General features: G+C 42.0%; 1 protein-coding gene across 1 annotated transcript in view; it reads right to left on the reverse strand.

Annotated features, from left to right (window-relative positions):
• OTOG (otogelin) overlaps window positions 1-15,189 on the reverse strand; it is a 169,837-nt gene that overhangs the window by 103,088 nt on the left and 51,560 nt on the right. The window contains exons 18-23 of the mRNA XM_048854861.2: window positions 13,430-13,554; window positions 11,885-12,097; window positions 10,667-10,832; window positions 8,653-8,727; window positions 5,060-5,100; window positions 3,342-3,495 (exon numbers count right to left, since the gene is read on the reverse strand). Coding sequence (XP_048710818.2) covers window positions 3,342-3,495; window positions 5,060-5,100; window positions 8,653-8,727; window positions 10,667-10,832; window positions 11,885-12,097; window positions 13,430-13,554 — 774 coding nt within the window. The remainder of the gene's footprint in view (window positions 1-3,341; window positions 3,496-5,059; window positions 5,101-8,652; window positions 8,728-10,666; window positions 10,833-11,884; window positions 12,098-13,429; window positions 13,555-15,189) is intronic.

A 15,189-nucleotide genomic window follows, 5' to 3' on the forward strand; every position in this document is an offset into this window, starting at 1 on the left:
AGACATTAATTTAGTTGTAAATTAAAAAGACAATTTATACTGATTCCTCCTTGGTGTCAGAGCTCTTCCTTAATTTTTTTGTTCAATAATCCCCTTGTTTGAAGGCTTTGAATTTTGTTTTTTTTTTCTTTTGTACATTTAAAAGATATATAATTCTCATCTATTTGCCTCCTTTGAGTTTTAACTGCACAGTGAGACTCAAGGTCTGTATCACACATTTAACATTCATCTGCTCCCTCTACAAGGTCAGAAGAGGATGACTGATTTTTTACTAGTAATTACTCTAATTTATCCCCATGACATCTTGTCTCCTAACCTCTGCTCATTGCACTAAAGGAAACTCAATGTTCAGTGCATGGTTCAGTGTTCCAAAATGTCCCTACCAGTATGGAAAAAAATTACTCTGACCCCAAATGTAGCGATCAGTCTATATTTTGTACTTCTACTACTTCAGGGAAAGAATATTCCAAAAATTGATATTTCTCAGAAAAAAAAATAGTTCTAAATTTTGTGTATTTATCTTTAATTTTCAGGTGTGTGCATTTGTTCTCCTTATATTATTTAGGTAAACTAGATCTTCTCTGTATTCTATAAAATTAAGCTCATCTGGCTGTCATTGTATCTAAGACTGCATGTCTTTATATGGTCAGTAGGTCTTGTCTTAAATATATTGATAACTCATGTCTATAAATCTTTATTTTTTCATTTTTGATTTTTGACCAATATTTTTCTGCATCAACTTTAACTGCTTGAATTTTTGGACTTTAGGAAACAACTGTTATGGAAAAGCTAATCAGGATTTCTAATTCAGCACTCTTATTTAAAATGTGGGAGTATTAGAAGAAGGAATTATAACATAAAATCATTTTGGGGGCTGGATTCAGACCAACATTAAATTTCATAGTTCAGAACAAATGTTCTGGCTCAGTTTATATAAAGTGTAATGCAAATTTAAGAATGTTACATCAGTACTTCTCCCCAAAAATAAGAATATTAGAAACACTACTTTGTCTAATTCACAGAACAATATTCACTCTCCAGCTATCGTGGTCAACTCCGCTGGGCACCAGTAGAGATACTGGGCCAAATTTTCAAAAGTGGCCTATAATTTGGGATACCCAACTTTACATGCTACAGCTTAGTAGTCAGAATTGGTGATCATGCACTGCTCCAAATGACTTCATCTGGAAATATTTCTACATCTAGGGGAATACACCTGGGGCAGAACACAACTGCATCAACCAATCACTTTTAAAGCAAGTATAAAGATTCTTCCTGAACTCCACAGAAAACAATATTCCAACTGAAGCTCATGACAACCACAATCTATTATATCGATCTAGTTTTCGTGTCTGATTCACTGAGGAAAGACAGCAGAATTAATGTCCTATCAGCTTTCATTTATGTTTACACTATGCGCCACTAAATCAAAGATGTTTCTCTGGCACAAAGAATGAAGGTAAAATCTCTCCTTAGCTTTTCTCCACCAAAAAGAAAAAGGCCTCAACATGCTTAATTGTTGATGAGTCAAAGTTATTCTCATTCATCAGAATATAGAGTTTTGGGGGCAGAGGTGAAAGTAAGCCGGTACTCCCTGGTACGGCATACCGGCAAGAGTCCAGGCGCTGTACCGGGGCGGATCGGCTTCCCCAGGCGGCAATTTAAAGGTCCTGGGGCTCCCAGCAGCGGCTAGAGCCCCGGGCCCTTTAAATTACCACCAGAGCCCTGCTGCCAGAGCCCTGGTAAAGCGGCGGTAGGGCTCGGGTGGCGATTTAAAGGGCCCAGGGCTCCTGTCGCAGCTACCGACCCTTTAAAGGGTCCCCAGGCCCTTTAAATAGCTGCCGCAGTGGCAGCAGGGCTCCGGGGACGATTTAAAGAGTCAGGGCTCGGGCGGAGATTTAAAGGGTCCGGGGCTCCGGCTGCCGTTACCACCCCGGGCCCTTTAAATAGCCGCCGGAGCCCCACCACTGTTACCCCAGGGCTCCGGCAGGCTCCGGGGATGATTTAAAGGACCCGGAGCAGTAGTGGCAACTGGAGCCCCAGTCCCTTTAAATCGCCATCCGAGCCCTGTTGCTGGAGCCCCGGGGGTCCTGGTGGCAATTAAAAGGCTCGGGGCTCCACTGCAATAGCTTGGGTGGTGATTTAAAGGGCCTGAGGCTCCCACTGCCGCTACCCTCCGGAGCCCTTTAAATCGCCACCCGAGCCCCGCTGCTCGGAGCCCCGGGGGCTCCCAGCTGCCACTATATTTTCCACTGTATGCATCCGATGAAGTGAACTGTAGCTCACGAAAGCTTATGCTCAAATAAATTGGTTAGTCTCTAAGGTGCCACAAGTACTCCTTTTCTTTTTACGGATACAGACGAATACAGCTGCTACTCTGAAACCTGGAAAAAAATACTGTGTGATTATGCATTTTCATTTTCGCCCCAACTAAGCCCCCCAAAACCTACTGTGGGGAAGGCAAAAAACAAACAAACAAACCACTTCACGTTGGCCAAAATCTTTCCCAGCTCCCCAGAAAAGGAGCAACTAGCACAGTGTCCACAGCAGATCCTGCCAAAACTCAGTATTCCACCATTTCCATGGGTGGGAGGGTGGCTGCTGCTCCTCTTAGTCCAAATAAAAAGAGAGCTTTTCCTGCACCAGTATGGGCCTGTGTAGTCATGGTCTCTCTCTGCCGCACCCCCCCCCCGCCCTACCCCGCCCCCTGCCCCCTCTCCCCTCATCTTCCAGTCAGCTGGGGGAATGGATCAGCATCGCCAGACCTGATCTGCAGCAGAAAGTCACTCCCTAGCTTTCTAGCCCTTAAAGAGGCGCACACCTTTCCTAAAAAGCCAGACAATGGTCCCCACTGCTTAATGTGTGGTGAGGTCATTTCAGGTATAGACAAGCCCTAATTCCCATTGAAAGATGATAGAATTTGGGCACCTAACTGCTAATCATGCCTCTGAAAATCTCCTCCTTTGTCTTTTATAACAGCTTTCCCTCGCACACCAATACACCATATTTGATGCCAAAACAGTTCAACACATTTGTTGGTGCAGTATCAGAAGAAGCCCTGGCTGTATTTGTGAACCCCTCTGGCCTCATCCTTATTATGAGGTATTAGAGATTTGACACCACCCGTCCATCTTAGGCCTCCAGAGGATCATGCCTTTTGTCTGGTGAGTCCTTAAGAACAGAACTTGCTCCCCCTTGACAACAAAAGTTCTCTAAGTAGTAACTGCTGTGTTTTTCACCACTATAAAAGCAACCCAAAGCAATAAGCTATTCAACTGTCACTACTGAGAGTACAGCCATCTTTGCAGGTGCAATGAAAGGCACGGGTACTTTGGACTTACCCTTGTGGACAAACACATCCTGAAAGACAAGGAAGATGTCCTGAGAAGGTGAGATTTAGCAGCTGATTCTCACAGGTTCTCTCTCTGCTAAACTCCATGTTAGCTTGTGGATTACTACAGTTAACATAAATCTGGCCCGCTGGGCAGTTGTGTACTGGAAAACAAAATATTGCGGATGTTCATCATTCCTGAAATTTCAGATTTGGTAGAAAGCTTTGAAAATTAATAAATGCTGATTTAAACCAGAGATTAATTTGACCAATCATGGGGGTGGGTTCATCTATAACTCCTGGTCAGACAATTAACCCCAAACAGACACTATGAATCTGATCCAGTTGGAAAAGAAGAAAAAAGATAAATGTATTCTAATGAACCTACTTGCTCATTACTGTGCACTGTTCCCTCCAAGTTTAACAACCAGCCCAGGGAAGGTTCCATAATCCCCCAAACACAGGAAAGGGCAGTACTACCTGGCTCAGGAGGGAGCCAGAGGCTGCATGTGAGCAGAAGCTGGGAGCTGGCTGTGGAGGGAATAGTGGATAGCAGGTAGCCTGAGAGCTGGATCTGAAGGACCTGACAGCTGGGCTGAGGTTCTCCTGTTGCTGGCAGGGGCCCAGTGGCAGTCAGAGCAAGAACACAGGGCTGTTGACTGCAGGCAAGTGATTGGTGCAGCCAGGTTACACAGCAGCCTTTTGCTTTGTATACCCCTAGACCGGCCTGTTCCTAGGCACTGGGTTGGGAACTGTTGGTTTTATCTCTTTTTTGTTTTAACCACTAAGGAAATCACACCTTGGGTATTTGCCTTGTTTATTCTGGCTGCTGTAGCAAAGGAATTCTCCATTATTTGAACTGTGTAAGTGTTTTGGGGAACTGAAGGATAGAGCCTGGAGAGCCTAGTGCTTGGAGCATCTACAGGGCTTGCTCTCAAACTCGGAGTGTGGTAGCAGACATCTAGGAGATTGCTGTACCCCAACACTACTTGCAGTGACACCCTGCAATGCAATCAGTAACCGTATTCATCAAAGAGTCAAGGACCCACAGTTTCAAAAAAAACCTGAAACATCCTGCACTTCACAGCAAGTTAAGTTTTTTTTAATCTGAAATGCACGGGAACATTTTCACAAAGTCCAGCCCTTAGCCCCTCAGGATCTGCTAGTCAGAGTAAAGATACTATAACACAAGAAGCAATTGTTATTTATGTTTTCCTTTTACATATGCACCATACACAACATTATAATTCTTATGACATTTATACCACTCTGGGGAGAAAGTAAAAACTGATAGTACAGAAACAGCACTTAGCTAGAACTGTGAGGGGAACAAAATCTCAGTTTGTAAAAACATTGGAAATGTCCAGTTTTTCCAACATTTTGTCAGACAAATCTGGCCTACGTTTGCTCCATGTGAAGATCTGCTGTTTACATTACATAATAAACTTAGGTTGCATTATCAATCTGAAAACATTTTGCTATACTAAAATATTGATAAAAAGCATTTTCTCACAGATAGCCAGTAGTTTCAACAGAGTATCTATTGTTTTACTCTAACCCTACTTTTAGTTATACTATAGGTTAAATTTCTAATTTAAAGCTCCAGTCCTGCCAAGTGATGATTGTATGGACCTTTATGCCCTCACAGAGTCCCACAATAATCAATGAGACATCATGGAAGAAGCAGGGTCTGTCTTCTTCATGCCTTAATGCATCTTCTTCACTTACCAATGTTGTTCTCACAACTCATCATTCCATCTTGGCAATGGCTGCAACAAAAAATATATGAAGCTGTAATTAAAACCAGAAAGGTTTCAAATATTACCCTTCATGTATATTTGAAAAAAATGTGTAAAATGTTACTCAAAATAAAATTATATAAATATGTATGCACGAAGATAACCAATAAGGGAGTTTGTGGTGTCTTGATCAGAAGGTTCTTAATGTATATCCAAGTTTCAGCCTATCTTGCTGCTTATATATGTAATAAAAGAATAGAACAGTCCTTGTAATAAACAAACACTACATAATACAAATGCTAAGTTTAAAGAATAGAGCCCATGGAGAACTAACTCAAAAATATGATGACATTACTAGGTCGAGTCCTGTTCCAACTGATATCAATGGGAGTTTTATCACTGACTGCCACGGTAGCAAAAGCAGACCCTGTATGTGAAACTGTGTTACATGTATCTTACAGTAAACATTCAAATATGTAACTACAGTAAAAAAACAAAACAAAAAAAACCATATACACAGCTATAGCAAGCTATTCATTAGACTTCAACTCTGCGTAAGAGAAAGCCCCTTCTAAATAAACAAAGTAAACTATTAGTCTTTAGAAAAAAATCTTTTGGTTAACTATTGTAAATATTCAGTGGATTGATTTTTCTCTTTAGAAGCCCAAAAAGATGCTGAAGAGTGGACTGGCAAGTCAAATGGAAACCCAAATGACTCCAAAGATAGCTCAAAACAGTGTCAATTCAGTAAGATAAAATGCTGTGTTGTACAAAATAAAATCACTGGACTTCACTTCCCCAGTCCTGCCACCATAAGCTACTAAAGCAAAATTCAGTCATGGCTGAAACACAATGAAAAAGGAAAATAAATCACAGAAAAAATTAATAACCACAACTATTAATTGTTCCAGTCTCTCAGGCTGTGTATGTTCCTCTTTTTCCAAATGCAAGCAAAGCTCAGTTACAGCATCATAATGTTGCTGATATTTCTCAACTGCTCCTAACCTAGATCATTAAAGAAATGTCCAGCACACACAAGATCACCGGATCTTGTACTTACATCTCATTTTTATTATGACTCTTATGAAGAAAGGTTTCAATTAGAGTGTACTGGGAGAGGGAGGGGGGCTTACATGACAAGCTTTCAGCATCAGAAGGACTGGAGAAAAACACAACTCAATATATCCTTACTACTAAAAAAAGAAAAAAAAATCTAAGTCAGTATCTCCCACTGCTTTGAGTGTGCACACACCATCGGGAGAGATCATCTGACTAACTGGGGTGGTGCAGAACAGTCACCGTGAAAGCTTCTCCCATGCTATTGCGCTAATATGGTGGGGCTAAACAGGAGGAGGCGTGATTAGATTCATGCCTCTGCCAACAAAACAAGTGCAAAGAAAACCAATGAACTGCTTAAACCCAAAACATAATTGCAATAAACATTATGTAAAGCAGCACTGAACACTGGCACTTTCTGTACCTGTCTAATTCCAGCCAAAATAGTCTACTACTTTATAGAACAGTAGCAAATTGCATCAGATGAAGTGAGCTGTAGCTCACAAAAGCTTATGCTCAAATAAATTTGTTAGTCTCTAAGGTGCCACAAGTCCTCCTTTTCTAGTAGCAAATTAGATAGTGACTCAGTCACTGGGAAGAAAAGAATAGTGTTGGCTCTAATTCATATTCTGTTCTATACTGAAGGAGAATTTCAGCCAGTGAACTTTAGTACTATTCACTTATTCTTCTGTGACAGTTGTGGTCTCCCCAGTTCACCTCTGCTAGACAGCCAGTAAATAAAATATAAAAAATGCTTCTGTCTGTGCTACTGCTTATTTAATATTGTATTTGGAGCAACATATATTTTACACAACTATCCAAATGCACTAAAGGTGCAGGTTCTGTCTTATGGAGCTTGCAATCTAATTCAGAGAGAAAAATATGGAAAAACAATACAGGACAAAAATGGTGAGGGAGAGTGCTGTTATGGGCGTGGAACTGCATCACAGTGGAAGTGGGGTTTTTTGAGGAGGTGGTTGAAAAAAAGATCGCTAGAGCACTTGGAAGAAAGTTAACAATAAAAGGCTGTTTCAAGCATGAAAGGAACTCAAGTCTAAAAGTGGAAGGAGACTAAGGGAACAATAGGACAAAGAGGATTCGATGAGCCTGAGAAAGACCCGAACCATTTTTAACAAGTATATAGCAGTAGGCAAATACATTCTGTTACATGCTGCAGTTTTATTAGTGATCTCCCATATATACAGATATTATTACCCTAAAATGTCTCTTAAATCTGACTAGTTCCTCTAGACCCACTGTCCATATAGTAACTCATATGTAAGACAGTCTCTGTATCAATTGACCTGCAAAAATCCATGTTAAAGTGTAGCCAGAGAAAAATCATGACTAACCAGAAGGTAAGCAAGATAATCTTACAACTGTCTAAGAGGTCTACTCACAATGTAGACCAGTGCAAAGTATTTTAAAATCCGCTATACATAGTCCAATATGCTACATTTCACAATATTCTTTTAGTTAAAACACAAGGGGCCACATAACTGATGTAACTCCACTGAAGTCAAGGAAGAGATGAATTTGGCCTTAGAATTTAAAACATTTCAGTCAGTGGATCTCAACCATCTGATAATTCCAGTATACGCACAGAGAGGCAAATCCTGTCCAAAATGCTTTCATAAAAGCAGGGCTGTGCACCCCTCCACTAAATTCTGTGCACTCCTTTCTTTTGCATGCACAATAGAACTGCCCTAGCTCTGTTGCCAGGGTACACTCCCCATGGGCAAGAAGTCAGAGACAGTATTGGCCCCAAAGTGAAGACAGGCTTAATCAAAGAACAGTTTATATATTTATCTGGATCGGTGTACTTGTTGGTTCAAGAGTGCATGAGAAGGACTGGCATGTATTCACACTATACCACTGGGTTTTTGCCAATACTGATGCCTAGTCAGGTAAATGGGAAATCAGACTTTAAAGATTAACTGATGTGTTTTATTAACCAGCCAGACTTTTCCAGAGTCAAAGCAATCTCTTCTGCCAGCAAATAAAGGCAGTGAAAGTAAAATAGGATGTTCGATACAGGGGAAGGGGGTTGAAATTTGACTCATCCCCTAATTTAACTTTGCCAGGCAAAATTAATGGGTGAAAAGGATGTGTCTGGTAGCACTCAGATTAGTTTAACAAGTGCCTGGATTGGAGTTCTGCCTCCACAGCATTCCCCTGATCCCAGGGGGGTTCAACAAGGGTCTAGTCCTGCCAGGTTGGAAGAGGAAAGCCAGGGAAGGGGTTGGGGATGCCAGGGAAGTCCTCAAGGTTCTCTGCACCATTAACTTGCATGCCTATCTATTCAGTGTTGTGGAGCCCGCTTACAGGAGGCTCTGAGAGTAAGCACAGCAGAGAGAATTTCTAGAAGCATGCATTTCACAGGAACAGTGCTGTCCAAAGAGAGGCAGAAAGTCACGAACATTTTAAAGCTAGTTTACAGAATTCTCAATAAAAGATAAAACAGGATAGTGCGAATGACTTGACAGAGCACAGGGGAAAAAAACCCAAACAAGGGGCATGTCCTACCATTTGCCCAAAGAGGTGATAATATTTTCTCCGGGTGGATATTCAATTCCTTGAAAATAACAAGGGCACTCATTCCTACAGAGGAGAAAAACAAATAATTTTAATCATATGGGAACATGTACATCATACATTAGAAGACAGACATAAGGAAGAAAAAAAACCTTCACATTAACCATTAATTACTGCCATTCAAAAAGTTGATGATCTTATTCTGCATGGTGTATTGGTCTGGATCCTTAGCATGGTATTGTTACCATGAGGGCATTGAGATGTGTCTCCATGAAGGTAAGGTCAGCAGCTTTCTGACACTATCTATTGTGCAAAGGTCTAGTTCGTATAATAGACAGCAATAGGAAAGAAATCTGGAGCAGCTACTTCAGACAGTAATAGAGGAATGATAATAATCCATCACCATCACTTTAATATACTAGTTGTTTTTTTTAAAATCATAGTTTATACTCTAAAAAAGATTTTTTAAAGGTAAAGAAGCAAAGCAAGTCTCTACAGCCTACGGCATGGAAAAGGGGGATCACAGCCACAGGGAATGCCATGAGAGTAGCAAACAAGGCCAACACTTTTCCTTCCATATAAAATCTGTACAGCTGATTGGGATGTATGGAAAGAGATGGAGCATGGGGGAGAGGCATTCTGCACTGCATGTTCCCTCTCCTAACTCCATGTTCATCAGGAATTAGTTAATAATGTATTAAGTGAAATTAAGAATCCCCTTAGTTCTGTGTGACTCCCATCAGAAGACAGACTCTAGGGTTCCCCTGTGGTCATTGTTTGTTGGTGAAAGAACTAGAAGGCATGGAGGGTAAGACTCTCTACGCATCGAGAGATCCATGAAAACCTAAGACTGCAATCATGTAAATTCCTGGCTTTCATTTGTTTTTTATGGTACTGATTCCCAACCTCTGAATGTTCTATATCTCTATTGGTCCCACAGTAGAGAAGCGTGAATATTGCACCAGCTCTCAGAAGCCACCTGGATTATTTTATTCCACTCCATAGGTGAAATCCTGACTCTACTGACATCAATGGGCGTTTTGCCATTGACTTTAATGGGGCTAGTATTTTACCCCATATGCTTTTTTATGCTGAAAGAAATATATGGCAGTATGATCCCAGCTGCATCAGTGTAAAACCCGAGTAACTCATTTGAAGTCAAGGGAGTTATTCCAAATTTACACCAGTGTAACTGAGGATCTGGTTCAGTGTCACCAAGTATTGTCAGCAGTCATTTATTTAGAAGATTAAAAGAATTCATTCTAATGTTTGTAGAAGTGGATGTGGTCTCAGGACTGAAAATGCACAATTTTGGTAAAGCTGATAGATAAAAACAGGGCACAGCATGGCATTGCTTATCTATCTATCTAGGTTTCATACTGATGCCCATCACCATAGTATATGAGTGCTTTCCATATAAAATCAATAGCACTAGCAAAGTCCCTACCCTTTTTACCTCTCCAATATTCAAAAACAGCTAGCATGTAAAGACTGATCATCATCAATACCACGTTATAAGACCTGGAGCTTTACAATTTTAGCTTTCATGGGGACTGTCTGCTCTGCAGGGAGAACTCTATTGAATAACAAAAAGGTCCATAAATAAGGCACTCCCTTACTGCAGGACAGGTGAAATGTTAAGGCTCCAGAACTGTATGTGGAATTCATTGATAAAGCAATGATGAAATTCAGTGGAGACTATAATAAAAACTGTCTTTTGAAAGAACATCTTTATCTCTGCTTTTTGCACTGCTAAGAATTGGCCTTTCAAAACAGCACACCAAATTGTGTAAGGTGAGTTTAAGAATCAAAGGATTGCAAGTTTCCTGATTAACATGATTCTGTGTGATACTAAAAACCTGCCAGATCTAGGGGAGATGTATATTGTTCTACAGAATACACAAAGCACTCATAGTTTCTAAACTCTCTCTTGGATTTGAAAATATAAATGTACACATTTAAAGTGGTACTTAGACTCACTGTCAACGCTGCAAGTTATACCTACCTCTGTACACATCTTTCAGTCTTGCTGTTCAAATACATTCCAAGAGGACAAGCACAACCTTCAACACAATCACCGCTGCACGTCTCTGGCATAGAAAATGTTTGGCAAGTTTGGCCACAGGTAGATACACAGGTACTGTACTCCTTTGTGTCCTCACATGAAAGAGCTATCCAAATGAAATAGATCTCTCTAATTACAGTGCAAGAGATTCAAGTACACTCCAATCTCATAAGTCGTTTTTAGGGCAACATGTTTTCTGATAAAACATCATTATTTCTTGGATCCCAGTTACATTAGAATTGCTATTATAACACCAAGGGATATAAATTACACAGATTTAAAACCAGTGTCAATTCAATGAAATCAGTGCAGTTAATCCAGATTTACACTGGTGTAACTGAGACCAGACTCTGGCCTTTTGTCTTTATAACTCTCAACATGCGTGGCTCTCAAGTGAGTGCTTTGAACAGTGCACAACATCTCAAACAAAAACACAATGAAGCAACTGATTAAGATGTTGGTGCTTTACAGCTGTTGAATCACACAGTCTGAAATTTTGTTTGCAACAGTCAAGAACACATGCAGTCTAGTGTAGTTCCATTAACTGAGGGATCGACCACAACTGCCACGTATCAATGGGGGAAAAAAGAGACTCAGGTTCTTGAAGAATTGTTGGAGGATTTCAAATCTTTCAAATGTGGATTTCCGCTACCTTACCTTAGCTATGATATCAACACCTTAATTCATCAATGATCTAGTTTAAAAAATCCACAGAGCCCTACTCTGATTAGAGAGAACCAGAAGCTATTTATCCATCCCATGAACTGCACCAATACAGACATTTGGGATGAGATATTCAAAGTAGTCTAGGAGATTTAGACACACAAAAATAGTGGAAGATGTGTCTTCCCTAGCCTGTTTTGAAAACAATTCAGCCTTGATTCTCTAGCCTTGATTCTCAGATAAGAGAATTATATGTTATGATGTGTGAGTGGGAGAACAGAGAAAGAGCTATTAGAAATGACCTTCTGATAAATTACAGCATTTATTCTGATTTGGTGAGAAAAGGAACCTCATCCTAGTACTGTGTATAAAAAGAATGGACTATAATTCATTGGTCCCATATATGGAATAGGCAACATCCCATTTAGTTTGTTCACCACCATGCATAAAACCTATGACATTAAGTTATTAGACCTGAACTGAAAGACAACTTACCACAGTCTGGGATGCTAGACCTAAAATCTATTATTACTCCATATCTTCGGCATTGATGAGCATAATTGGCTAAAGCAGAGCACAAACAAATCTGGCCACATTTGCAGGTGTCCCTTCTGCACTGCTCAAAATAGGAAACAGGACTCAGATAGGTGTGGCAAGGAGCAAAGAGTTCTTTTGTAACGATGCTACAAGCTTCTGCTGCATAAGAGGCTGTTAAGGTAATACATTAAAACAAACATATTTTAGCTCCAAAACTATTAACACTTGGTAGAGTTCTTAGAGGAGGAAGTAGTACTGTTTATTGAAGCTGACCATAGCAAGAGATTTATGAACATATTTTACTCTATAGTAGATCTGTATGTGTAACTTCCATTGCTATCAATAGAAATTGCACTGATGGCTGGAGAAGCAGTCAGGCCCAGCTCCGTAAAGGGATTTAGGCATTGTGATGCTAAGCCTAGAAAAACACAGTAATAACACTGCGATCCACAAAGCCAAACTAGCCAATGGAAGATGCCGATGAGAGGGATGTGTCCTAAGCCCTGCCCCTCTCACAGAGATAGGCACTAAGTCCAGGCTGTAGGGAGATGGCTATTTCTGCTAGTCATCCACAGAAGGGAACCCCTCTCCTAGAGTCAAGCAGCTTACACACTCAAGTCATTTCTTGTGAGAATGCGTTAGGCACCTGCCTCACGCCACATCAAATGATAGGAGAAGGAGAAGGTGGTAGTGGTATCTGCCTAACACCACACAAAATGGGTGGTGGTGATGGTACCCAGTTTAGAACTTTTAACCCAGTGGTTAGAGCACTCACCTGGGAGGTTGGAGACCCAGGTCCCCCCTTCTGCCTGAAGCATGGAAAGGATTTGAACAGCAGCTTCCCACCACTGAGGAGTGTGCTGTAACCACTGAGCTACAGGATATTCTGGTGTTGAAACTATTCTGCTTTGGATAAACAATTAGATAGTCATTGGAGATGGGGAACTGGACCCTGGCTTTGCCACCTCCCAGATGAGAGCTCTTACCACTGTGCTACAAGTTATAGGGTCGGCATCACCACCACAACCATTTCGAATGGGACTCAATCCAGCAGGCAGTCTCTAAGCACACCTACTGGATCAGCCCCTGCAGGTGAGTTAGGTGGACAAATGTTTTTTCTCCTGCAATTTGTGAATTGCTTTGGGCTGTAGGTATGAGAGAGGTACCTGGTGGCCTAGAGTAAGGCAGCAGTGCACATGCCCAGAAGCAGAAACACAGGTGCCTACAGGATTAGACAATAGCCAAGCAAGAGTTCTGTGGATCACAGTGGAGCTCAAAACTGGGACTTAGACACCTAAGAACCTTTCCGGATCTGGGCCTTGTGGGCATGTCTATACTGCATCTGGGACCAAGACTCCCAGCCTGGATCCACACACTTGTGCTAGTGGGGCTCGTACTAGTGCACTAAAAAGAGTTGTTTAGCTGTTGTGGCTTGGGCTCAGAGATACAGCAGGATGAAACATTTTGGTGTCAAATCAATAATGATTGATCTGTACTGCTCACCTGCCTGTAAGTGAATATCACATGGGTCCATTGGTGAATGGTCATACCCAGGGGCACATGCCGATGAAGTTTTCCAGGAGTTTCCAAACAGCTGTGGGGTGCTTTCAGGTACTCCTACTGGAGATCTTTTGTAAGACAAAGGTCAGTCACTGACAACATCACAAATTTACAACATGACTGCTCAACTGCATCACATCCTGCAATGAAGTTGGTCAGCATCCCTGTCTCACTGCACTCTTGGGCAGTGCTCCAACAGGAGGATATGTCTACACAGCAGTTAAACACCCACGGCTGGCCTGTGTCAGCAGACTCAGGCTCAAGGGGCTCAGATTGAGGGGCAATAAAAGTGCAATGTTGGCATGGATCCCAGAGTCCGGGCTCCAGCCCGACCCAAAATGTCTATGCTGCAATTTTACAGCCCTGCAGCCCAAGCCCTGTGAGCCTGAGCCTGCTGACACTGGCCAGCCACAGGTGTTAAATTGCTGTGTAGAAATACCCTGTGCTTTTCCTGCTCACTCCTCTGTCCCTCCTCTGGTAAAAATAGTACCTTTTCCATTCCACTCCTTCCTCATCTTTCCCCTACCTAGAATCCTCTGTCTGCCCCTGGCCATCTCCCCTGCCAGGACTCTCTCTGGTCCCTGGAAGAAAAAGGGAAGGGGCGGAGAAGCAAGGGGCCCAGAGATGTGACAGAAGGAGCAGCTGAGTGTTGCTTGGCCCCAGAAAAAACAGCAGAGGTGCAGCAGCAGCTGCAAGGTATAAAGGAGTCAGCCAGCAGTAACTAGAATTGCATTTATTTCATATATATGTGAGGGGGACCTTTTGTGTATTGTGGGGGCAGGGGAGTTGCACTAATGCTGGAGCAGTGTGTGGGAGGATTGTATTAACTGGGGTGGGGACATGCAGCATTTTTTGTGGAAAAGCCACAAGAATGGAGTAGGCGGCATCCTCTGTAGAGAGGGAGGCTGCATTCATTCATTTTGGGGGTAGTCTGGGCCAGGACCCCACTGCCATAGCCATGCATACACCCACTCTCACTTGAGCTTCGCCTCTGTATGATACCTGTATGTTTTGTTGGACGAATGGTTTTTAAGGAGCTTTTATCACTGTGTAAAGCAAATCAACCAGGTTTGTAATCTGTTACAGGTTAATTGGGGATGGGCAGGAGGTTGTGGGTACATCTATGCTGCAATAAAAACTCCACAGCACCAAGCCTCAGAGCCTGGCTCAACTGTCTCAGGCTCACAGGGATCAGGCTGCTGGGTTAAAAATTGCAGTGTAGACATTAGGGCTTGGGCTGGAGCCCAGGCTCGAAGACCCACCCACTTTGCCGGGATTCAGAGCCCAGGATCCAGCCCGAGCCCCTACACAGCAACTTTTAGTCCCATGGCTAGAGCACCGCAAGCCGAAGTCAGCTGACCCGGGCCAGCCATGGCCGTGTCGCAGGTCTTTTATTGCGATGTAGATGTACCCTAAGAGATTGCATAACCAGATCATGTGCTTCACACAGTGAGAAAAGACCCTTAAAAACCATTATAATTTGTCAATTATGGCATTAGATCTCAATTATGGTTTTTTACTTAAACACTGTAATCTGCCAGTTATGGTGCAGCTGTCACATTTCAGCCATTTGTCACCCATTTGGATGGCTTGTGTTACAGATGGGCAGGTTTGGAGATTGAGAGGTGTGTTGCAAACATCTGATGATTGTGAATTAAACTTTTAAGAATGTAAGAATATCGTGGCATCTTGTAAATACCGTT

Source organism: Caretta caretta, chromosome 6 (assembly GCF_965140235.1).
Source record: "Caretta caretta isolate rCarCar2 chromosome 6, rCarCar1.hap1, whole genome shotgun sequence".
Lineage (NCBI taxonomy): Eukaryota > Metazoa > Chordata > Testudines > Cheloniidae > Caretta > Caretta caretta.